The sequence below is a fragment of the Portunus trituberculatus genome, chromosome 32, assembly GCF_017591435.1.
Source record: "Portunus trituberculatus isolate SZX2019 chromosome 32, ASM1759143v1, whole genome shotgun sequence".
Classification (NCBI taxonomy): domain Eukaryota; kingdom Metazoa; phylum Arthropoda; class Malacostraca; order Decapoda; family Portunidae; genus Portunus; species Portunus trituberculatus.
Window position 1 is genome coordinate 1,798,151 of NC_059286.1, and position 24,209 is coordinate 1,822,359.

Here is a 24,209-nt window from a genome sequence, read left to right on the forward strand (position 1 = left end):
GGGTGGGCTTAAAGATAGGAGGTACCCTAAAAAGTATCCCCTTTAGCCCATAAATTCCCGTGAAAAGCCCACGTTATAAAAAAAAAAAAAAAAAAAAAAAAAAAAAAATGTGAAGAAGAGATGAGCAAGTGGACAGCCAAAATCATGTAAAGTAATTTATAAGTGATATAAAATTTGCATTTTGTGTTTGAAATACAGCTGTAAGCTATTTAAACATCCACCTGGTACTATATAAATTCTCGTGTTTGACTCGTATAACTGAGCGGTACAATGACACGGTTGTATGGATTTAGATATCGCTTTCAGGCATTGAATTAAACACAGTTAGCTTGCTTCACAGTGATCTTCATAGATTCATGTTGGCTAGGAGCTGAGATTTCGAGGTTTGAAATTTAAGGTCCGTTCTCCGGCTTTGGGTACGTTACTGCAGCACGGCGATTTTCGTGCCAAATCCAGATCTACTGTTATCTGTGGTATGACCTATTATACAGTTACCTTTAAAGAAAGAGTTGTTTTGTGGTGTAGTACCTATCATTACTTTGTTTACATATGTGAAGATGTCTGGGATTTGATTTTGGAGCCTCTGTTGCCAAAGGCTGACAACCAACCACTTGTCTCAATACTGAACCTTGGCCTCAGAGGATGCAGGCTCATTTCCTGAGACTTTTTTGGAGAAAGAGTGCATCTTATGAGCCATCAAATGCAGTATGTCATCATTTCCCAGTATGCATCGCAAATGTCAAGAAAGGAGACATGATGAGTATACAAATCATACATACATAATATATAATACTCTTGTATATTCTATTTTGCATAACTATAAAGAAACAAATTCTCTACATCATCATTGTGAAACAATCATGTGTCTAGCAGCTGGCTTATATATATCAATTTACAAATGTAATTAACTTTATCATTTTTGTTTCTTGATAAGTGACAAGAATTAGCCAATTATGCAAAACACAAAATGTCAAAGTATGAGCACGGTTCATCAATTATTGCTTTAAAAAAAAAAAAATCAGTACTCACATGAACATGAGAACACTGTATTCAATAAGATGGACACACTTTGAGAAGTAGTCAATCTTACGTTTGACAGCATGACCCACGGCACACATGGACTTCCCCACTGTGGCATCGTGCTCCACACTCACCAGCGCCGGGAAGCTGCCAAACTTTACCGCTGTTTTAAGAAAGATGATAGAGAACAGATATTACAACAATGGATGATAAGTTAGTTTTTAACTTGCATCTGGCTACTGTAAAACCAACTGCAAGTGACCTACACATCATTCAAGCATCTATAAATCAGAATGCAATAATCACCAGGTGTTTCAGGCAAAGTGAGTGTGACATCATCGTCCTGCTTAGAGAAGAGAACCAATGGGGTGCGAGGTGTGGTGGATGGGTATGAGGATGCAGGCTGGTCCATGGCTACCACTGAACTGAAGTGCTTCTTGTCATAAAGCAGAAGCTGGTTCACTGGATTCATGTCTGTTTGTTCACATATCAAGTACTGAAGCTCCTCATATCTGCAGCAACAAAATGATGTTTTATCTCCTGGAGGCCCCTTCAGAGACTTTATGTGATGTCACAAATTCCTATTTATGCTCATCTAATGCTTATACCCCTGCTTTTACATCACATATTAGCACACAGTGAAATAAAAGGATGATTCACCTATGTTCTGGGTCTATGCTCATCTAATTCTTACATACCTGCTTGGACATCACATATTACCACACAGTAGAATTAAAAAGATGACTCACCTATGTTCTGGGTCCATATAGATGGTGAGTGGCTGCACTTTGTTGACCAGAAACACATGTACTACCTTTCTGCTCAAAATCATAGTCACTTCTTGGAAGAACCTCTCAAAGTTCCACATTCTTTGTGGGTCAACCTCCAGTAAGCCTGCCAGTAAGGGTGTCACCAATTTCCTCAAACCACTGCAAAAGAGGAAATTTAATTGTAATTCTTTAGTTGAGGTTAATGTTAAGTTCAGAAGTATAAATTATGATCAAATCTTGCTAAATTCTTAAGCAAAATCATGCAGAAAACTGCGACATTTCAATAGTCACACAAAGGTAAAAAAACAAAGACAAGGTTCTACAAACAGGCTAAGCTGGCAGGTTTCCGGCAAGGTGGTGCACCACTCAATGGGACCATTTTCTGAGGTTTGGACCCCAGAAATTACTCCCGGTGCCTTCTCTGTAGTGATGTGGTACATGGTCTCTTTGTTGCGTCTGCCACCATAAGGCCGGAAGGGTAACATTCCAGTTGCTACATGGTAGAGTGTCACACCTTGGTAAGGAAAGTTACATTGTACCATCAGGTATTATCAGAAGTCAATTCTTAGAGATGTAGATTTTTAGATAGTTTAGATTTCAAGTCAAATGTTAAATCTACAAAATGAAAACCTAAAATTATATTATTGACTGGTTGTTCTTTTAGACAGTTTAGATTTTATTCAAATATAAAATCTAGACAGATGACAACCTAAAAACCTAATAAGTGGATGTTCATGGTTGACTTAAGTATTCAGGGACTTCTATCTGAAAATTACTGTTGTGAAGTCTCCCTTACCTATAGACCACAAGTCCACCCTGGCACCAAAGGTCTTTCCAACAGGCTTCCTGAGGACGGCTCGCTCATACATGTCTGGGTGCTGAAAAATGTGTGTATGTTTAATTTTCAGTCTTACGGCATCACTAATACATATCTGTCTCTTATACAAAATGTACTTCCTTTTTACAAATAAAATAAAGTACAAGTTCACAATATTTTATCTGAAAATTATAGGATCTGACACATTTTGTAATTCAGAACTTGCTTAGATTTCAGAATGGAAGATTTTAAGTGTATATTTTAAAGCTTTATATATAAAACATTAGAGGAGACTGGATAGCTTATAGGTAGAAAGCTTGGTTTATACTAATACTATCTTGATCTGTCATTTTGTGTTATTTCTATTTCAACTAACTACCTGAGCTAATGCTACTATTACTTCTACTAAAGGTTGAGAATTCCACACCTAAAATTCCTGTAACTGGAAGTGTTGTGGTTTTTGGATTTTTCTTCATCTATAAGAATATTCTCAATTACATCTATAAAATGGGACAGCTCAGGGATGGGACCCAAATCTAAACACAATATCTGCTAACATTTCAAAATGTATATAGCTCACATGTACCTTGAATATAGTTTTAGTGACTACAAAAAAACTTCCTTTCCATTCCAAATAATACATAAGAGAAAAAGATACAAGTGCCAAAGTTTTGTTTATGACATTATACACACCAGGTATTCCTCTGTGCCATAGAGAGACATGAACTGCTGGTCGTCCTGAAGCTCTCGTGCCGCCCCAAAGTCTGTCAGTTTGTAGATGGTGGAGCCGTCAATGTCTATAAACTTCATGATATTTCCTGGCTTGAGGTCACGGTGCACTAGGTTGTTGTCTCGCAGGTGCTTCATGCCAGCAGCTGGTGTAGAGGTGTGTGCATTGTAGTTTAAGGTAGAGACAAAAAGTGTCATTTTTTTCTTCAACATTTAGTAATGGAAGCCGAGTTTACCTGCCTATCAATCACAATTACAACTACAAAAATCATGATGTCCTATCATTTTAAAAGATTATTCTCTGCTATCCAATTCCCCATTCCATGCTATTTCATTTTTATAATTATAGTGGTGACTTGCAATAACAAATTTTGCTCAATAATGGACTAGTCAGTCACTAACCAATTTTATTTTACCATTATGGCATTTTTATTTTTTTACTACGAATACCTAGTTCCCCAATGGCAGCACTAACGAATACACATATGACATGATGAACAAGACAAAAAAGGCATGCTAGATACCATTGTAACTCGTTTTGTTCATCTATTAACAAAACTTGTAATAAAGTGGAGGGCAGCAACTGCTTTCCTGAGAGAGAGAGAGAGAGAGAGAGAGAGAGAGAGAGAGAGAGAGAGAGAGAGAGAGAGAGAGAGAGAGAGAGATGTGTGATTAAGTCCCTCCAGGACGACCGGGACTTGATTCTACAGCACAGAGACGTGTTTGCTGCGGCTCTCAGAGTAGCAGACAGGCTGATAGCGTCAAAACAGCGCCAGACGCAAGTAGCCACACGCTCTCAGGCAGTCAGCGCCCACGCAGAGTCAATTGACGAACACTGGGAGGTGGTTTGTCAGGACTCTGAGAGGTGGAGGACGTGGTGGAGCTCGGGTAAACCGCAACAGATCCGGTACGCAGCTGTTTTCTCCACTTCCACCTTCCCTTCGCCTGCCCGGGAAACAACGACCGCTCCGCCTACCTCCACTGCTTCCACCGCCACACAGAGCGACTGTGACACCTCCCCAGCGTCCACTGTCACTCCTTCTGCCACACAGAGTGACTGCTCGGTACTCACTACCACGTCTACCGCCACACAGAGCAGCAGGGACTCTTCCTCCATAAACACAGCGAACGGAGTAGATCGCGGTGCCTCTGTTCGCCCACGAACCTCTCCTCAGACCACTTCAGGAGATTGGAGAAAAAGAAATCTAAGAGGAAGTGCAGCAGGACGCGAGGAGGGTGTCCAGCGAAGGACTGAGGACTCACCAGGCCACCAAGCAGACACAAAAGCGAGCCAAGGCAAAAGTGTGTGAGTACTGCTCACGGAAAGGACACACTTCTGCTACTTGCCACGCCAGAACTGACGATTTACGTCAGGAGCGTCTCCTACAGCGGCTCCTTACGGTGGAAAGACACACAGCCACACCCTTCCCACCTGCAGCGCCTCAGCCCGCCCACCCCCTCACTTCATTTCAGTCCTTGCCACAACCTCGCCCACTCCTTCCTCAGCCTGGTATCTGGAATCAGAGCCAGGGGCGGCAGTGGACCACTCCTCTTCACCAGTACCAGCAGTCGGCCGCGGACCCTAACCACCACCTCGGACTAGCAGGCCTCGCTCACTACCATCCCTCACCATGGTACAGCCAGCTTGCCCCGCCGCCAACTAAAGGTCGTCTCTAGCAACGTCCGTGGTCTCCGGACTAACCTTGCAGACTTATACCACAACTGTGTGCAACGACACAATGCAGACGTTGTTGTGGTGACCGAGACATGGCTGAACAGTGAGGTGGAGCCCACGTATGGCAGGATGCAGGGCTTCACCCACTGGGTGAGGAGGGACCGACAGGAGCGAACAGGAGGTGGAGTGGCTGTCTGCTTCAAGGAAGGAATGCAGGCCCAGCTACTCGACATAGACACGCCTCCACTGATGGAGATGATGTACTTCCGAGTAATGCTGGCAGACCGCTCAGCCCTCCTGCTGTGTGCCCTGTATCGCCCCCCGCGACAAGGGCCTGACTCACTCCTGTACCTGACTGAGACCTTAGACAACCTGATGATGGCACACAGCTGCAGCCACGTGCTGATTGTGGGGGATCTCAATCACCACCTGGAAAGAGACGCCTACGAGAATCTCCTGGAGGTGCAGGGTCTGACAGATCATGTCACCTTCCCCACACATGAACGAGGAGGGACATTAGACCCTGTCATCTCAGACTACCAGGAAGACAAGCTTCAGTGTCATCAGCTGGGGCTCGTGGGCAGCTCTGACCATCACGCTGTACTGACACAGCTGGAAGTGGGCGTGGCTCAGGACGAGGCCACCACCCGCACCATCTGGCTGTGGAACAAAGCAGACTGGGCTTCCCTGCGCCGCGACCTGACCCACACCCCATGGGCCACTCTGCTACAGGGAGGAGCAGAGAGTGAAGCACTTGCACTCACCTCTCACCTTCTCGCCCTCCAGAGACGCCACGTCCCACACAGGGAATACACCACCAGATCGACGGATCAGCCATGGTTTGGCTACCGTTGCCGTGTTGCTGCCGAGGCAAAGTATGCTGCCTGGCTCCGCTACAAGAGGAACCCGACTCGGCGCAACAAGGACCTGCACAGGGCTGCATGCAGGAGGATGGTGGTAACCAGCAAGTGGGCCTTAAAAAAGTGGGAGGAAAGCCTGCGCCGGAAACTGTGTGGCACTGGCGTAGGAAACAAAACTTGGTGGTCTCTTGTTAAGGACAAACAAGGAACTGGCCACCAAGAATCCATCCCTCCCTCAGCAAGCAGGACGGTACTGTCGCCACCAGCAGTAAGGAGAGGGCACAGTTGCTGGCTTCCTTGTTTGCTGGAAAAATGAAGGTCGGGAATCCACAGCAGCCACCGCCTCAGCTGGTCCAGCAATGTGAGAAGACTGTCACCATGGTGGAGGTGACGCATCAGCAGGTGAAGCGATTATTGCGGGGCTGGACACACAGAAAGCCACCGGCCCTGATGACATCAGCCCGCACCTGCTGAAGCGATGCTCCCAGGAACTGGCTGCCCCTCTCACCCAAGTCTTCACAACTTGTGTACGGGAAAACGTCTGGCCTTCAGTGTGGAAGGAGGCTCGAGTAGTTCCGTACACAAAAAGCTCCAGGACGGACCCAAAAAACTACAGACCCATATCCCTGTTGTCAGTGGTGGGTAAAGTGTTTGAGAGGGTCGTGGCAGAGGTGGTGTGTAGCCATCTCAAGGACAATGCCCTCCTCTCAGACCAACAGTTTGGGTTCAGACCTGGAAGGTCAACCTCCGACCTAATGATGCTTCTCACCAGGCATTGGCAGGACGCCCTCGACGACGGCAAGGACACTATAGTGGTTGCTTTGGACATAGCAGGAGCTTTTGATAAAGTATGGCACAACGGATTACTAGAAAAGCTTCGTGCTAAAGGCATCCAGGGTGGCTTGCTACGACTCCTGGGAAATTACCTGCAGGACAGAAGCCTCAAGGTGGTTGTCAACGGGCAAACATCTGAGTCCCTGCCTGTGGAGGCATCAGTGCCACAGGGTTCAATTCTTGGCCCACTCCTGTGGAATATCTACGTGGATGATCTTCTCCAGCTACTGCCAGGAGTCATGGCCTATGCTGATGACTGCACCCTCTCCTATACCTATCCACGCCAGGACAGTGGGCGGGCTGCTGAGGCCATCAATCAGCAGCTACGAGTGATAAAGGAGTGGGGTGCTCGCTGGCAAGTGACATTCGCGCCGGAGAAGACACAGGCAATGGTTGTCTCTCGGTCCCCAGCCGCCATGGCAGCAATGGCAGGAAAGTTGTCTTTTGGCTGCTGCTCTCCCACTCCAAGATGACGTCAAGATACTTGGAGTGGAGGTGGATCGAGGGCTGAGGTTTGACAGGCATGTCAAAACCATTGCCAAGAAAGCCTCTCACAGGATCTCCGCTCTCAGAAGGATCGCCAGTTTCCTCGACAGGAAGGGAGACTGCTGCTGTACAAGGCACAGGTGCGGCCCCACCTTGAATACGCAGCTCTCTCCTGGATGTCCTGTGCCGCCACACACAGAAGGAGACTGGACAGCATCCAACGCCGCGCCATACGGCTAGTAGATGCTGCACTACCACCTCACCCAGAGCCTGAGCGTCCCTTGATTCACTGGAACACCGCAGAGACGTGGCGGCGATCGTAGTGTTCCATAAGGCACAGGTGCAAAGAGTGCCACATCTGGCAGGGCTGCGTCATCCTCTAAGAGTCACCGCACGGAGCACGAGAACGGTGCTCAATGGTGGTGACGCCGTAGAGGTGCCGCGATCCCACGGGTGTCAGCATCAACGCACCTTCGCAGGACGCGTCTCCAGGATGTGGAACTTGTTCACGGCCGCGGTGCCTCACGTCCAGGAGATGAACACTCACAGTGTCAAACTGATGGCACATAAGTGGAGACAGACACTGCCAACTCCTCTGACACTCTTTGTGACGTGACACTCAGTGTAGTGCAGTGCGTGAATAGTGCTAGTGAAGTGAAACGAATAGTGCTCCATTTACATGTTGACCATCTTGTATATTATCTATATTTAAGTCTTGTAAATATTGTAGAGAAATAGATTGTAGTACCCTTAGAATAGGTAGCACACGACAGTGCACCTTTGGGTACATGTTCCTTTGTATAAAGTTATGTTTAAATAAAAAAAAAAAAAAAAGAGCACTGTAGCTGAAGTGCAGACAACAGACTCTAAAACTAAAGCTCTCTAATCACTTGATTTTTGGCTTCATTTACCAGTCTTTGGAAGTCTACAATTTCATTTTCTTCTTTTGACAGAGAGCAGTTTAGTATGAAGTGGACCAGGTTTACATCTTGTAGATGACATAATGATCACTCACTCGCTCTCTCTCTCTCTCTCTCTCCCCCTAAGAAGTACTTGTTCACGTTGCAGATTAATGCCTTAGATTGACCGTGAGGGTGGCCATATGGAGAGTTTGCAGCAGGACAATACTCTGTAGCAAGACTGCACAAGGTGCAACCCTATGAGGTTTTACTCCTGATGGCCAGCACTTGGCAGGGTCGCACTTCCCTGCCAAGATGCCACATTTAAGATGGGTGAACACTTTTTCTATAGCGAACACGCCTTAATTTTTATCTCAATGGCAATGTGGAACAAAAGTTAGAAGGATTTTGGAAGTAATTTTGGAAATACACTAATCTATATAGAAAACAGAGGGAGAGAAAGAAAGACAGAGACAGAGATTAAGGGGGTAGAACATCATTAGAGAAAGAGGACAAGCCTGTAATCTATGAAGATGTGGTAATAATGTAGAGGTAGTCTACTCTGACTCTGATGATTCCTGGTCTTCCTCCCCCCTTTGTTACCAGAGTAATGTCCTTCAGGCAGTCATTAAATGCTTATCAAAGATGCCACTGGACCACATGGGAATTGGCCATTACAGCAAACAGGAAGCTATATCTTTAATTCATCTATTCTTGATAATACATATTTTTCTCACTCTACACTTCTTAAACAATAATGAACTCTTTTATTTCAACATTGAGTGTAGAATAAAATGGTTTAAATTACCATGATCATTTTTTGCATTATCAAAAAATTAAACACTGAAAAATTTAAAGGGGATGTTTGCGGGTCTTACAGACAAATCGCTCTTAATAGTGGACAATTTACAGTAATAGAAAACCCCTCACCCCTGAAAGTGTCCGTTATCATGAGGCACCACTGTATTGTTCTTTACTACTCTTTGCTCACAACACAATGGGTTATGTTTTGTTTTTTACGATATCATGAGTACACATTCACTTGTTCTGCTTGAAAATACAATGAACCCCAGTTCTACATGATTCAGTTATAACCTGTTCATCTATACATGGTTCATTAGAACATTTCATTCTTACAATGCAGGAAATCCTACTTCATCCCATAAAAAAAAAAAACATGGTTATGATAACATACAAGCCAAATCATGGCACAGGTTGAGAAAATACCAAGACATATCAGTAGATGGCACACAACTGGCTGGAGCCTTGCCAATAGCCAATACAAACACTTTATATTTTTACAATTTACTCTGTTCACCATGTTTTGGACATAACAACCCCTTTAAGACTATTGAGCAATGGTTTTATTTCATGAAACATTGCAAATTACACATTTTTCAGAATTTACTTTACAAATATCTTTGGGCTTAAAATGCAGGAGAGCTTTGACAGGGTTTCGGATACCATTTGCCAATGTCGCCAATTGCGAAAAAAAAAAAATTAGTTGGCGCCTAGTATCACCTATACAACGAAAAAAATGGCGCCTAGCTTTTAAAAAGATCTGTGTGGCAAAGTGATTGATATAATCCTCCTCAGATTGATCTGCAGTGAACAGCAAAGACCCCACACCGCCCGTTATCCCCATGTTGCTTCTCTGACAATCTCTTCACTGTTGCACGACCACATAATTTATGTGCCACGGAAAGCCTGGCTGTGACATCATGGAAGCAAGCTATGCAGACAATACCTCCAACATCAACAAATTGGCTCATGGAAAATGCACTTGGCTACAATTTGGTTGGCTACACATTTTCAGAAATGGCTCCTTTAAAATGCCATTTGCTACACTTTTTGGCTCCTGTAATTTTGGCCCTAGCTGGAACCCTGTTTGATACACAACTATTTTTATGTTTGAGATGAATTGTGCCTGTATCTACCTAGTTGCAGTTTTACAGGGCCTGGGCTTTATGCTCGTGTGGTCCCGTCTCCATATCTACACTTATCCAATTTTTCTTTAAAACTATGTACACTCTTTGCTGATACCACTTCCTCACTCAAACTGTTCCAAGTCTCAACACATCTTTGCGGGAAACTAAATTTTTTAACATCTCTCAGACATCGTCCCTTCCTTAGTTTCTTACTATGCGATCTTGTGCTTCTAAAGTCATATTCTTCTCTCAGGATCAGTTTCTCATTATCCACTTCATCCATTCCGTTAATCAATTTATAAACTTGTATCAGATCCTCTCTCTCTTCTCTGCTCCAAGGTTGGTAGATCCATTGCCTTTAGTCTCTCCTCATATGCCATCCCTTTAAATTCTGGAACCATTCTTGTAGCCATTTTTGTAGTCTCTCTAATTTTCTTATGTGTTTCTTTTTATGGGAGTCCACACAACTCCTGCATATTCCAATCTAGGTCTTATTTTAGTACTTATCAATTTCTTCATCATTTCCTTGTCCATATAGTGAAATGCTACTCCAATATTCCTTAGCAAATTATAAGTCTCTCTGAAAATTCTATCAATATGGCTAACCGGTTGATTATTTTCTTCCATTGTCACTCCCAAGTCCTTTTCCTTTTTACTTTTCTAGTTCTACTCCATCTCCCATCTTATAGATTCCCACTGGTCGTCTTTCACTTTTCCCATTTCCATGACATGGCTTTTGTCCACATTGAATTCCATCTCCCATTTTTTGCTCCATTTCCAGATCTTGTTTAAGTCTTCCTGTAGTATTTCACAATCCTCTTTTTGTTTAATGACTCTGCACAGTTTCGCATCGTCCGCAAACAGATTTATGTAGCTGTTCACTTCCTCTGGCATGTCATTTATATATACGAGAAAAAGTATTGGTGCCAATACTGACCCCTGTGGCACTCCGCTGTCTACTGTTCTCCACTTGAGACAGGTAGTGAGTGACCTTGAGAATGGCTGGTGATATAATACAGTGGTACCTTGAGATACGAGTTTAATTCGTTACGTGACGGAGCTTGTATGTCAAAACAATTTTCCCATTAATATGTGTTGAAATGCCATTAATCCATTCCTGCCTCTCCAAAAAGAGTACCCCTATTTTTTCCTTTTTTTTGTGTGTGTTTGCAGGTAAGAAAAAGGTATTTGTAAATAATAATTATTGCACAGAAACATAATAAAACATAACAAAAGATAACATAAATAGATAAACTACTCTTTATAAAGTATATTTATCTCAGAGGGTGCATTCCATGGGACATTACTCTACCGCATTCCCAACTCTCACTTGGGACTGTCGATCAGATGGAGTGCACAAATATAGCCACTTACAGAAGACTGGCTGCTCTAATAATCAAAGAACTCAATGACGATCCACGATCCTGTAAACATTATTCATTGAATAAATGAAGTTTTAAGTAGAGAGAGAGAGAGAGAGAGAGAGAGAGAGAGAGAGAGAGAGAGAGAGAGAGAGAGAGAGAGAGAGAGAGAGAGAGAGAAAGCTAGTGTAGAGATTTGTTTACATCCACCTCCCACCCCGTCCATGATAAGCGTCAGTGGAGGAGGTGCAGTGATAGGAGAAATTTGCTTTGTCTTTTCAGTTATGTACACATGCATACTTTATCAAAGCATGAAAATACAGTGGTACTTCGACATAGAATCGCCCTAACATACAATTTTTTTGATATACAACGAAAATTTTTATATAATTTACGTCTTGAAATACGACAATATTTTTAAGATGCAATTAGCCATCGGTAGGTGGCGCAGTGATCGCTCGGCTACCTGCGTCCAATTGAACATTCATCCCGCGTTATGTATCGTTGTTCATGCTTTGTGCATGTATGCGTCTGTGCTCCTCGGCAGTGTGCATCTTTTATAAGTTTTGTGAATTCAAGACCCTGTGATCATGGGTCCCAAAAGTAAAAGTTTGGCAAGAAAAATACAAAATAGCCTGTATTCACATACTGATTACACATAGAAATTTAATAAACGAGTGAGTACAAATGGTTTTCTGCCCACATGCAACTCTTCCTCTTTGCAATGCAAAAAATCAGAACTCTCTAGATGTCATGGTTACCAAAATATCACAGGCTGAATGAGGTAGTATCATCGGTTTACATGGCCTTGCGTCCGATCGGGTTCAGCTGCCTTGGCTAGAGCGAGAAAAAACGGACCCCTTGTATCCTCTCTCTCTCTCTCTCTCTCTCTCTCTCTCTCTCTCTCTCTCTCTCTCTCTCCTGCTGTCGCCTGTTCTGATACCACTCTCATTCAAAAGTTCTCCCCGTAACATGGCGAGAGACCCAAGGTATAGAAGTAAGACACGCAGGAGAGGTGGCGGAATCAGACACAATGAAATCACTGTCGATCGCTCCTACCATTTATCATTGGTGACACAGAGACGTACAGCATATGTTTACTCCTGATGAGTGTTGCCAGCTCACAAGCAAAGAAAAAGGGAAGAAAATAGCCAAAACATAGCCGTAAAAACCCTAAACGTCTATCGACGTGCCCCGTGCCTTGCGTGATGAACGTCTATCGATGTGTAACGAGTTGTGGGGGTTAAGTTGTTATTTTGAGCAATATAGTTCACTTATATCATGCAAACAATAAACATTGCATTTATCTTATATTAAATCTATATTTGGTTGGTATTTAAAGCATGTTATTTTTTCTTTTTTTTTTGGTGGGGGTTAAATTCATATCACAAGAACAAATTAATTGTATTTCCATTAATTTCTAAGGGAAAAATTTATTTCATATACATTTTTTTTTATATACAACAATCATCACGGAATGAATTAAAATCGTATGTCAAAGTACCACTGTATATGAAATAACAACAAAAGTTTTAGTGTTCTTACCTTGGAGAGACACATTTTTGTCTAATGGTGGAGGTGGAGGAGAGAAGGAGGAAAGGATGCAGACACCATTCACACGTAAACATTAAACATTAATTAAAACTCCACTTTCTTTAGACAATAAAAAAGGTCAGTAAATAGTGTGAAAATGATACAGAGAACAATCACAGTGCTTGAGATCCATGGGAAATATGTAGATACTAGCTCAGCTGAGGCTGTTGACTATAGCAGCAACATCCCCAAGCGTGACTCGTATCTCAAAATAAAAAAAATTACCAAATCGTAGCTTGTATCTCAAAAAACTCACATCTCAAGCAGCTCATATCTCAAGGTACCACTGTATCTGCCTCTCTCTCTGTCTCCCTTTAAATATACTTGCAATGATTTTTCTTATAAATAAACAACTAAGTGCCATTATAATGGTAACGTTGATAGAGTGCAGATTAGAGTGAAATTAAGCAGAAAGACTTTTTTCTATCTTTTTAATTCTATTGCTTTATTCTTGTGTTTATATTATTCATAAAACATGTTTTTAGGCAGTAAATGTATCTATATATATAAATAATGACTTTTATGGATTTTATGGAGCAAATGTATAAAGGTCTGGGAACCCACTCCTATTTTTTGTATTCAATATTTTTTATTTAATTTTTTTTTTTAAGTAGGAGAGAGGGCCAGCCAAAGGCAAAAAAATTTGAGAAAAAAAAGCCCCACTTGGGTGCTGGTTCTCTAGAGGAAACAAAAGCATTAGCAAAAATTAAGGAGCAAATGTCTTGCTACCTCCCTCTTAAAAGGAGACAAGTCGTAGGAAGCCAGAAATACAGAAGCAGGTAGGGAGTTCCAGAGTTTACCAGAATAGGGATGAGAGGAAGAAGAAAGCCTTGTGAAGCAAGACCACAGGAAGAGGGGAGGCATGCAGTTAGCAAGGTCAGTAGAACAGTCAGCATGAAAATAGTGATAAAAGATAGAAAGAGATGCAACATTTTGGCAGTAAGAAAGAGGCTGAAGAAATGATAAGACAAAAATCTTTTGAATCCACTATCTAATAAAACTCTGTGAGTGCAACTCCCCCAAACATGTGAAGAGTACTCCATACAGGGGCGGATAAGGCCCTTGCACAGAGTAAACAGTTGGAGGGGCGAGAATAATTGGCAGAGATGCCTCAGAATGTCTATCTTCATAGGAACTGTTTTAGTAAGAGATAAGATGTGAAGTTTCCAGTTAAGATTATGAGTAAAGGACAGACCGAGGATATTCAGTGTGGAAGAGGGAGACAGCTGAGTGTCATTGAAGAAGAGGGATTACTTCTCTGGAAGGTTGTGTCAAGTTGATACATGGAGGAAATTAGTTTTGAGGCATTGAAAAACTACTAGATTTTCTCTGCCCCAATTGGAAATCTTAGAAAAATCATAAGTCAGGTGTTCTGTGGTGTCCCTGCATGATCTGCTGACTTCCTGAAGGGTTAGTCGTCTCTGAAAGGACGTGGAAAGATGTAGGGTGGTATTATCAGCGTAGGAGTGGATAGGGCAAGAAGTTTGGTTAAGAAGATTAATGAATAATAGAAAGAGAGTAGGTGATAGGACAGAACCCTGAGGAACACCACTATTAATAGATTTAAGAGAAGAAGAGTGGCTGTCTACCACAGCAGCAATAAAATGGTTAGAAAGGAAACTTGAGATAAAGTTGCAGAGAAGGATAGAAACCATAGGAGGGCAGTTTGGAAATCAAAGCTTTATGCCACACTCTATCAAAAGCTTTTGACATGTCTAACGCGACAGCAGAAGTTTCACCGAAATCTCTAAAAACGGATGACCAAGACTCGCTAAGGAAAGCCAGAAGATCACCAGTAGAGCGATCTTGATGGAAGCCATAGTAGTGATCAGATACAATATTGTGAGTGATAGATGTTTAACCCCTTCAATACAGTGACGCCTATGTAGGCGTCATGAAGCCCCAGTAGCAAATACGGTGACGCCTACGTAGGCGTCATATTTCTTTTCTGAGCTTTCTTCAGTTCAGTTGTCCCGTATAGTGTGTTGGATACCAACTACACACGCCGTATGCTGTCTTTGAAATCGTAGTGCTCCTCCCACCATCCTTGTCTCCACCAATCACTAAAGATAACCTACATGCGTCTCACCTTGTGTCTAAAATTACCCAATGGCATAGACTGTTCCCATCTCTCTCTCTCTTTCTCTCTCCCTTTCCTCCCTCCCTATCTCCCTTCCCTCCATCTCCCTCTCCCTCTCGAAAGATAAGTTACATGCGTCCCGCCTTGTAACATTCGTGAAAACACACACACAAACACACACACACAAATACAAAAACAACAAATTTTCTACTCTCTCTCTCTCTCTCTCTCTCTCTCTCTCTTCTCTCTCTCCCTCCCTCCCTCCCCTCCTTCCTCTCGAAAGATAAGCTACATGCGTCCCGCTTGTGTCTAGAATATTAGCAAATGTCACTCACTCTCTCTCTCTCTTTCTCCGAAGAGAGAAGCGTCCACTTTCTTCTTCGAAGGCGATATAGTGACTAAAAAAATAGCAGCATAATACACAAAGACGACAAGTATGACAAGCTTGCATGAGATTCCCGCACTCGGGCGCGTGGCACTACCACCCGTATATCATACAAGTGGGCTTTTTTAACATCCAGCACGAAGGGGGTTAAGGATCTTACTATTCAGGATAGATTCAAAAACTTTAGACTAGCATGAGATTAAAGCTATAGGATGGTAGTTTGAGGGGTTAGAACGATCACCCTTTCTTAGGAACAGGTTGAATGTAGGTAAACTTCCAGCAAGAAGGAAAGGTAGAAGTTAATAAACAAAGTTGAAAGAGTTAGGCCAGACAAGATGCAAGCATGGAAGCACAGTTTTTGAGAACAATAGGAGGGACTGCATCAGGTCCATAAGCCTTCTGAGGGTTAAGGCCAGAGAGGGCATGGAAAACATCATTATGAAGGATTTTCATTGAAGACATGAAATAGTCAGAGGGAGGAGAAGAGGGAGGGACAAGCCCAGAATCATCCAAGGTGGAGTTGTTAGCAAAGATTTGACAGAAGAGTTCAGCTTTAGAGACAGAAGAGATGGCATTAGAATGAAATAAAGGATGGAAAGATGAAGCAGTGAAGTTATTGGAGATGTTTTTGGCTGGATGCCATAAGTGTCAAGGGTAGTTTGAGTTTGAAAGATTTTGACATTTTCTGTTTATGAAGGAATGTTTGGCAAGTTGAAGAACAGACCTGGCATGATTTTGAGCAGAAATATAAAGTGCATGAGATTCAGGAGACAGAAGGCTCAAGTACCTTTTGTGGGCAACCTCTCTATCATGTATAGCATGAGAACAGGCTCTGTTAAACCAAGGTTTAAAAGCTTTAGGTTGAGAAAAAGAATGAGGAATGTACGCCTCCATGCCAGAAACTAACACCTTTGTTATACGTTCAGCACAAAGAGATGGGTCTCTGACATGAAAACTGTAATCATTCCAGGAAAAATCAGCATAATACCTCCTCAGGTCCTCCCCAACTGGCAGAAGCAAAATGCCAGAGGCACTTCTGCTTAAAGGGATCCTGGGAAGGGATTAGAGAAACAGTACAAAATAGAGAAATAAGACTGTGATCAGAAAAGCCTAATGGAGATGATAGGGTGACAGCATAAGCAGAAGGATTAGAGGTGAAGAAGAGATCAAGAAAGTTAGGCATGTCTCCAAGACAGTCAAGAATACAAGTAGGTCCAAGACAGTCAGGAATACAAGTAGGTTGTTGCACCAGTTGCTTTAGGTCATGGAGGATAGCAAAGTTGAAGTCTAGTTCACCAGGATGGTCAGTGAAGGGAGAGGAAAGCCAAAGCTGGTGGCAAACATTGAAATCTCCAAGAATGGAAATCTCTGCAAAAAGATAGAGGGACAGAATGTCCTCCACTTTGGAAGTTAAATAGTCAAGGAATTTACTATAGTCAGAGGAGTTTGGGAAGAGACAGACAGCACAGATAAATTTAGTAAGAGAAAGACTATTGAGTCGAAGCCAGATGATGGAAAACTCCGAAGATTCGAGAGCGTGGGCACATAAGCAAGTTAAGACATTGCATACATAGACGCAACATCCAGCTTTAGAATGAAAATGAGAATAGAGAAAGTAGAAGGGAACAGACAAGGGATTACTGTCAGTTGCTTCATACATCTGTTTTTCAGTGAGGAACTGAAGATGAGGTTTAGTAGAGGAGAGGTGGTGTTCCACAGATTGAAAATTAGATCTAAGACCATGAATGTTGCAGAAGTTACTGTAGAAAAAGTTGAGGGAGGTGTCAAGACATTTGGGGTTGTTATCAGGAGAAAAGTCTGACCTAGGGACATATCTGGTTCCATCCCCAGAAGGGGACTCTGAGGCTGGGTTTGGAGTCGCAATTTTTTAGTTTTGAATTTTAAGTGAAGGGTTGTGTGTGGTAAGTGGATGTAGTTTTGTGTGAAGAAGGAGAGTTGTATTTAGAGGGCAGGCTGTGACTGCCCCCTTGAGTTATGAGACACAAAGGGAAAAGTTCAACGAGATCAGAACTAGCTTTAATGGAAGGTTCACAGCACCATTTTTGGTGACATTTTTGGTCCCCTTCTGGGGAGGGGACCAAAAATGTCTCCAGGTCGGATGACTCTCCTGTCAACGACCCCAAATGCCTTGACACCTCCCTCAACTTTTTCTACATTAACTTCTGCAACATTCGTGTTCTTAGATCTAATTTTCAATCTGTGGAACACAACCTCTCCTCTACCAAACCTCATCTTCTTTTTCTCACCGAAACACAGCTGTCTGAGGCAACTGACAGTAGCCCCTTTTCTGTTCCCTCCTACTTTCTCTATTCTCTTTTTCATTCCAAAGCTGGATGTTGTGTCTATGTTCGCAACGTCTTAACTTGCTCTCGTGCCCACGCTCTTGAATCTTCCGAGTTTTCCACCATCTGGCTTCGACTTAATAGTCACTCTCAAACTAAATTCATCTGTGCTGTTTATCTCTTCCCTAACTCTTCTGACTATAGTAAATTCTTCGACTACTTAACTTCCAAAGTGAAGCACATTTTGTCCCTCTACTCTTTCGCTGAGATTTCCATTCTTGAAGATTTCAATGTTCACCACCAACTTTGGCTTTCATCTCCCTTCACTGACCACCCTGGTGAACTAGCCTTCAACTTTGCTATCCTCCATGACCTAGAGCAACTGGTGCAACACCCTACTCGTATTCCTGACTGTCTTGGAGACACACCCGACATTCTTGATCTCTTCCTCACCTCTAATCCTTCTGCTTATGCTGTCACCGTTAGACTCCTCCAATCACAATCTTATTTCTGTATCTTGTCCTATTTCTCCAATCCCTCCACAGGATCCCCCAAAGCAAAAGTGCCTCTGGCGTTTTGCCTCTGCCAGCTGGGGGTACCTGAGGAGGTATTATGCTGATTTTTGCTGGAATGATTACTGCTGCAGTGTTAGAGACCCATCTCTTTGTGCTGAATGCATAACAGAGGTGATTGTGTCTGGCATGGAGGCGTACATTCCTCATTCTTTTTCTCAACTTAAAACTTCTAAACCTTGGTTTAACTCAGCCTGTTCTCGTGCTATACATGATAGAGAGGTTGCCCACAAAAGGTACTTGGGCCTTCCATCTCCTGAATCTCATGCACTTTATATTTCTGCCTTGAATCATGCCACGTCTGTTCTTCAACTTGCCAAACTCTCCTTCATAAATAGAAAATATCAAAATCTTTCAAACTCAAACTCCCCTCGAGACTTCTGGCATCTAGCCAAAAACATCTCCAATAACTTTCTATGTGATTGCCAGTATGGCTTTCGTCAAGGTCGCTCAACTGGTGATCTTCTGGCTTTCCCCACTGAGTTTTGGTCATCCTCTTTTAGAGATTTCATTGAAACTTTTGCTTTAGCGTTAGACATATCAAAAGCTTTTGATAGAGTCTGGCATAAAGCTTTCATTTCAAAACTGCCCTCTTACGGCTTTTATCCTTCTCTCTGCATATTTATCTCAAGTTTCCTTTCCGACTGTTTTGTTGCTGCTGTGGTAGACGGCCACTGTTCTTCTCCTAAATCTTTTAATAGTGGAGTTCCTCAGGGTTCTGTCCTGTCACCCACTCTCTTTCTATTATTCATTAATGACCTTAACCAAACTTCTTGCCCTATCCACTCCTACATTGATGATACCACCTTACATCTTTCCACATCCTTTTAGAGACAACCAACCCTTCAGGAAGTCAACAGATCACGCAGGGACGCCACAAAACGCCTGACTTCCAATCTTTCTAAGATTTCCAATTAAGGCAGAGAAAATATAGTAGTTTTCAATGTATCAAAATCTCAATTCCTCCATCTATCAACTCGACACAACCTTCCAGACAACTATCCCCTCTTCTGCAATGACACTCAACTGTCTCCCTCTTCCACAATGAATATCCTTGGTCTGTCCTTTACTCATAATCTTAACTGGAAACTTCACATCTCACATCTTGCTAAAACAGCTTCTATGATGTTAGGTGCTCTGAGGCATCTCTGCCAGTTTTTCTCACCCCTCCAACTGCTTATTCTGTATAAGGGCCTTATCCGCTTATGTATGGAGTATTCTTTGCATGTCTGGGGGGATTCCAGTCATACAGTTTTACTAGGTAGGGTGGAATCAAAAGCTTTTCGTCTCATCAACTCCCCTCCTCTGACTAACTGTCTTCAGCCTCTTTCTCACCGCTGAAATGTTGCATCTCTTTCTATCTTTTATCGCTATTTTCATGCTAACTTCTCTATTGATCTTGCTAACTGCATGCCTCCCCTCCTCCTGCGGCCTCGCTGCACAAGACTTTCTTCTTCCTCTCATCCCTATTCTGTCCAACTCTCTAATGCAAGTTAACCAGTACTCTCAATCATTCATAATCTCTGGAACTCCCTCCCATCATCTGTATATCCAACTTCCTACGACTTGTCTTCTTTTAAGAGGGAGGTATCGAGGCATTTGCTCCCTAATTTTGGCTAACGCTTTTCCACTTTTTAGAGAGCCAGCACTCAAGTGGGCTTTTTTTTTTTTTTTTTTTATCTTTTATTTTTTTTGCCCTTGGCTGGCCCTCTTCCCTTTACTGCTTACACTACTAAGTATACATATACAATGTTCTAACAAATGGGATTTTACACCGAGTATTTTTCAGTTTACTGATTTTCATATTCAATGTAGAGTAGAGGCAGCAGTTTGTTCTTCCCTAAACAGACAATATCAGCTATGAAACCTCCCAATTCAAATACGAAAATGAAAGTTTCACCAGTAGTGTAAAATTATATCTGCTATGATAGTGGGTAATGCGCTACCCTCTAGCACTGCAGTTTCTCCGCATGAAGTACAGGCAACCCCGGCTTAACGAAGGGGTTACGTTCCTAAAAAAATCTTCGTTAAGTGAACCAATTATAACAAGTTTGACCCCTGACTGAACTTCCATTGAGAGTAAACAAAGTGAGAGTGCATCATAGTACAGTGAAAGGTTTAATGAAAGTAAAAATTATGAAGTTAAACATTTAAGCAGTTTAATTTAAGATTAAGTCATTATAATGTACACTAATGTATGTATGTATGTAACTTTATACAGTAAAAGTCCTTAAATCCGGAACCTTATAATCTGAAAAATTTGAAAGGCTGAGTTAAATATGTAAAAAGTAAGAAATAAGAGTAATAAATATATAATAATAATCTGACTGACATGGTATGTAATAGTACTGCAGTGTTTATATTATTTTGTACACGTGATTTACAGCATATCAAAAGAATTCCACAACTATGTTTTCTATCATTGTGGATATAATGCTATTGAGTTTAACACAAACTCGTAAGAGAATAATATATGGAGGTATTATAAGTGGTGTTTTATGTTTCTGTAGGTGATGTGCGTGCGTGCGTGCGTGCGCGTCTGTGTTGCGGAGTCCTGTTATCTGCGTGGGTGGTCCAGCTGGTGTACGCTCGACGCCGGTGATGTGATTGGCTGGCGTATGATGTTGGAAGCCTTCCTTTCTTTTTGTTTCCCTTTATCAGACATCAGTAAATGTTTTATGTTATGAAATGTGTTTTGTATTATACTTAAAATTATTTTATAAAGTGTGACATAAGTATTGTGGACTATATACATATCATGTGGGGTACAGTACAGTACAATCACTCAAACTTCTCAGTATACGTGGATGGTGGAATAGCCTATGTAAAATAGTGAAATCACCTACACAAATACAAGTTGACAAGTAGGAAAAGAGCAATCATCACATATGGGCTGCCATAATGGCTGGAAAGGCCCATGCCACTCCCCCCATAGTCTGGCAAATCTTCAAAAAAAAAAAAGCCTACATAAATCTTGTGTGGTGTGGTGAAAAAGTACACAGTGGACTGGTGATAGTAGCAATCCCTGTAAGATGTTATGACAGTACTACAAAGAGATATAGCAAGTTGGGATTAGTTTAGTGGGGTTTACATAGTACCCTCAAGATTTTAATCTTACTTTCAGCCTTACTATCTTACAATACAGAAAATCCTAGAATCCGGAATGCCTGAACCCCCATGACTTCCAGATTTCAGGACTTTTACTGTAATGTTGATGATCTTAAATTTATGAAGGGAGGGAGAGTGGAGTGGGAAATATGCAAGCTGGCAACCTGTGGAATGTAAACAAAGGGTGCATCATTCTACCACATACAAAACTTATGTACCACATTTCCACAAGGCTTTCCATTTTATCCATTGCAGTCACGAGTTCAGGTGGTTCTTTTAGCTTGTAAGGAAGATATGATCTCACCAGCCTTCTTAATAGAGTCTGCTGACTTGAAAATGGTAGACAGTAGATGGAGTCAAGCCATGGTGGGAAGCTATTAGTTTTCTCGCCTCTCTTGTGTTTGTGAATAATATCCAGCTTCACTTCGAGAGTAAGAGACTTCCTGGTCTTCTTAGCAATGGTAGGCGACATTGCAGGGCATTTTGGTGGCATGTAGAGCGAGGGAAGACAAGCTGCTGCTGCTGCTGCATGTTTTGAACTTGGAAGGTGTGCATGTTTTGTCCACGAGAGGAGCTGGTGTATTCAAAAGCCTGTCGACTTGCATGATATGGTGGGGCTTTCAAACTTGGAGAAAATTACCTGGACAAAATTTCGTTAAAGCAAGTTTGGTGTTCGTTAAACGAGCAGATGGTAGTAAAAGGAAACCTTCGTTGTAGCAAAATTTTGTTGTGTGAACCTTCGTTAAGCGGGAGTTGCCTATACTGGAAGTGAAGGATGTTTAGGGTGGCTCAGTGCACCTACTAGCCGTGTTTATGTGCTAGGTGGAGGAGAGGATTGTGCCAGTGGGAGGTCAGTGCATTATGGGATGTCAAGTTATCGCGCTAAGTGCCCTAAGTTCTTTATTTTTATCCATAAGCTATCAAAATCGTTGTCATTAAGTACTTAGTAATTCCTCTTGTCTGTCAAGAAGTAAGAAAAAAATAATAAATTAAATAAATGAATAGAATAAAAATTTAAAAATTGCAAACTAGCTTTATATTTCTAAACATAATGTATTAATCAACAAACTGAGAGAAACTGTTAGTTAGAGTTGGAAATCATAAACAAATAAATTTCCAAAAGAATTCAAATGAAAATGTAGCAAATACTCCATGTACAGTTTTATTGTACAGTAGCAAGACAGCCTAAGTTGCATATATATCACAAAAAAATTAAACATCCATTGCCTCAGTGTCTTCCAGAGACTTTCCACTCAAATGTATCCCACTCACACATTCCACATGTCATTAGCTGTCAAACACTGTACATTTTATTCTCACTTGTACACTGTACACTTTATGCTCTTGAAACACATTCACATTTGGCACAGAGTTTTTCATATCTTAATGAAATCATCCAAATCATCGTCCAAGATTGGCTCATCCACACTGTCTGAAGAGTCTGTCTTCTCGCCTTTCTGCATTTGAGAAGCAGACAAGCAGAAGTGCCCTTTTGCTCTTCCTTTCCTCCTCTCATTTTTTTCTTTTTCCTTCTGCCTTTTCTCTCCCTCCATTCTCCTTCTCTTTGATTCAGCTTCTTTATCTTTTTTCCTTTATTTTTTTTTCTCCTCTCATTCTAAGAATATTCTATTTCATTAAATGGCAGGTGATACAAATAAGTGTTATATACCAAATCAAATAAAGGTATTTCATGTAGTACATTTATGATGATGTGGTATATCAGGTCAGACGAAGTTGCCACGTGACCCAAGGCAGTATTTTCCCTGGAGGAAGAGGGGAGTCAGGTCACCATGCAGACATGCATGTGCAAATCAACTCACTTTTCATCTGGTCGCCACAATGGAAAGACACACTGACATTTCCCTGTCCTACTGTGTGTTGTACAGCCACACCAAGGAAAAAAGTCTCTCCATCCAGTGATGTTCAATAAATAAGTTAAGCTTAGGACAATAACTGAAATAAAATGCTGTCTCATCTTATGTTTTTTCTCACCACTCATTATGTTAGACTGGTTATTTCAAGAGGACATAACAGTAAATATTATGTAAATTACCAGTCTCATTTTCACTTTTATAACCAGCACCTTTGCTATATTTAATTTACTTATGACATAATCACCTGCAGAGATATTCATGTTTCTTGTGTTCCCCAGCCTTTTTTTTTTTTTTTTTTTTTTGAGACTAGACATGTTTATCCTCCACCATTTGACAGCCAGGCATAATAATGATAAATTCATTTACAAGTTATTTATTCATTTATTTCTTTATGTCCTGGCCTATAGTGCCTGTAAGTAACTTGAGGAGTACTCGTATTTGGAAATGCTGTTAAGCTTCCACCCATTAGTGGCACAGACAATTTTATTTATAGTGGTATCCATATCAGGGCCCATATCACCACCCAAGTGCACTTTTGGTATAACCACCTAGAACCTGGGTATCATGGTGACATGTAGGTAACTTTAAACTACTCGACAAATGGCAAAGTATCAAGATGATACGTGGTGGAATTCGAACCTATGCATGGATGTCTGCCCGATCCCACGCTGACCACCTTATCCACTATGCCACTGCCTCCTCCATGTTAGTTTTGTATGAAAACAGATGGCAGTGACTAACAATAACATTTATGTGTACACTCGACCCTCGAAACAACGGACCTCCCATCAACGGATTTCGGAAACTACGGACAAATTCTGGAGTTCAGTTTAATCTACGGACGAATATCAAAATGCGCGCGATTGTCCGTTCCCGGCAAATTATTGTCCGGTAGGTGGCGGGTCGGTCGCATCA

At 41.9% G+C, this 24,209-nt stretch overlaps 1 protein-coding gene across 1 annotated transcript in view; it reads right to left on the reverse strand.

The window, feature by feature from the left end:
- LOC123511842 (inhibitor of nuclear factor kappa-B kinase subunit epsilon-like) overlaps nucleotides 1–24,209 on the reverse strand; it is a 47,430-nt gene that overhangs the window by 15,572 nt on the left and 7,649 nt on the right. Inside the window, exons 5-11 of the mRNA XM_045267894.1 lie at nucleotides 20,811–20,964; nucleotides 3,301–3,482; nucleotides 2,587–2,668; nucleotides 2,118–2,304; nucleotides 1,770–1,949; nucleotides 1,327–1,532; nucleotides 1,030–1,183 (exon numbers count right to left, since the gene is read on the reverse strand). Of these exons, the coding sequence (XP_045123829.1) occupies nucleotides 1,030–1,183; nucleotides 1,327–1,532; nucleotides 1,770–1,949; nucleotides 2,118–2,304; nucleotides 2,587–2,668; nucleotides 3,301–3,482; nucleotides 20,811–20,964 (1,145 nt within the window). The remainder of the gene's footprint in view (nucleotides 1–1,029; nucleotides 1,184–1,326; nucleotides 1,533–1,769; nucleotides 1,950–2,117; nucleotides 2,305–2,586; nucleotides 2,669–3,300; nucleotides 3,483–20,810; nucleotides 20,965–24,209) is intronic.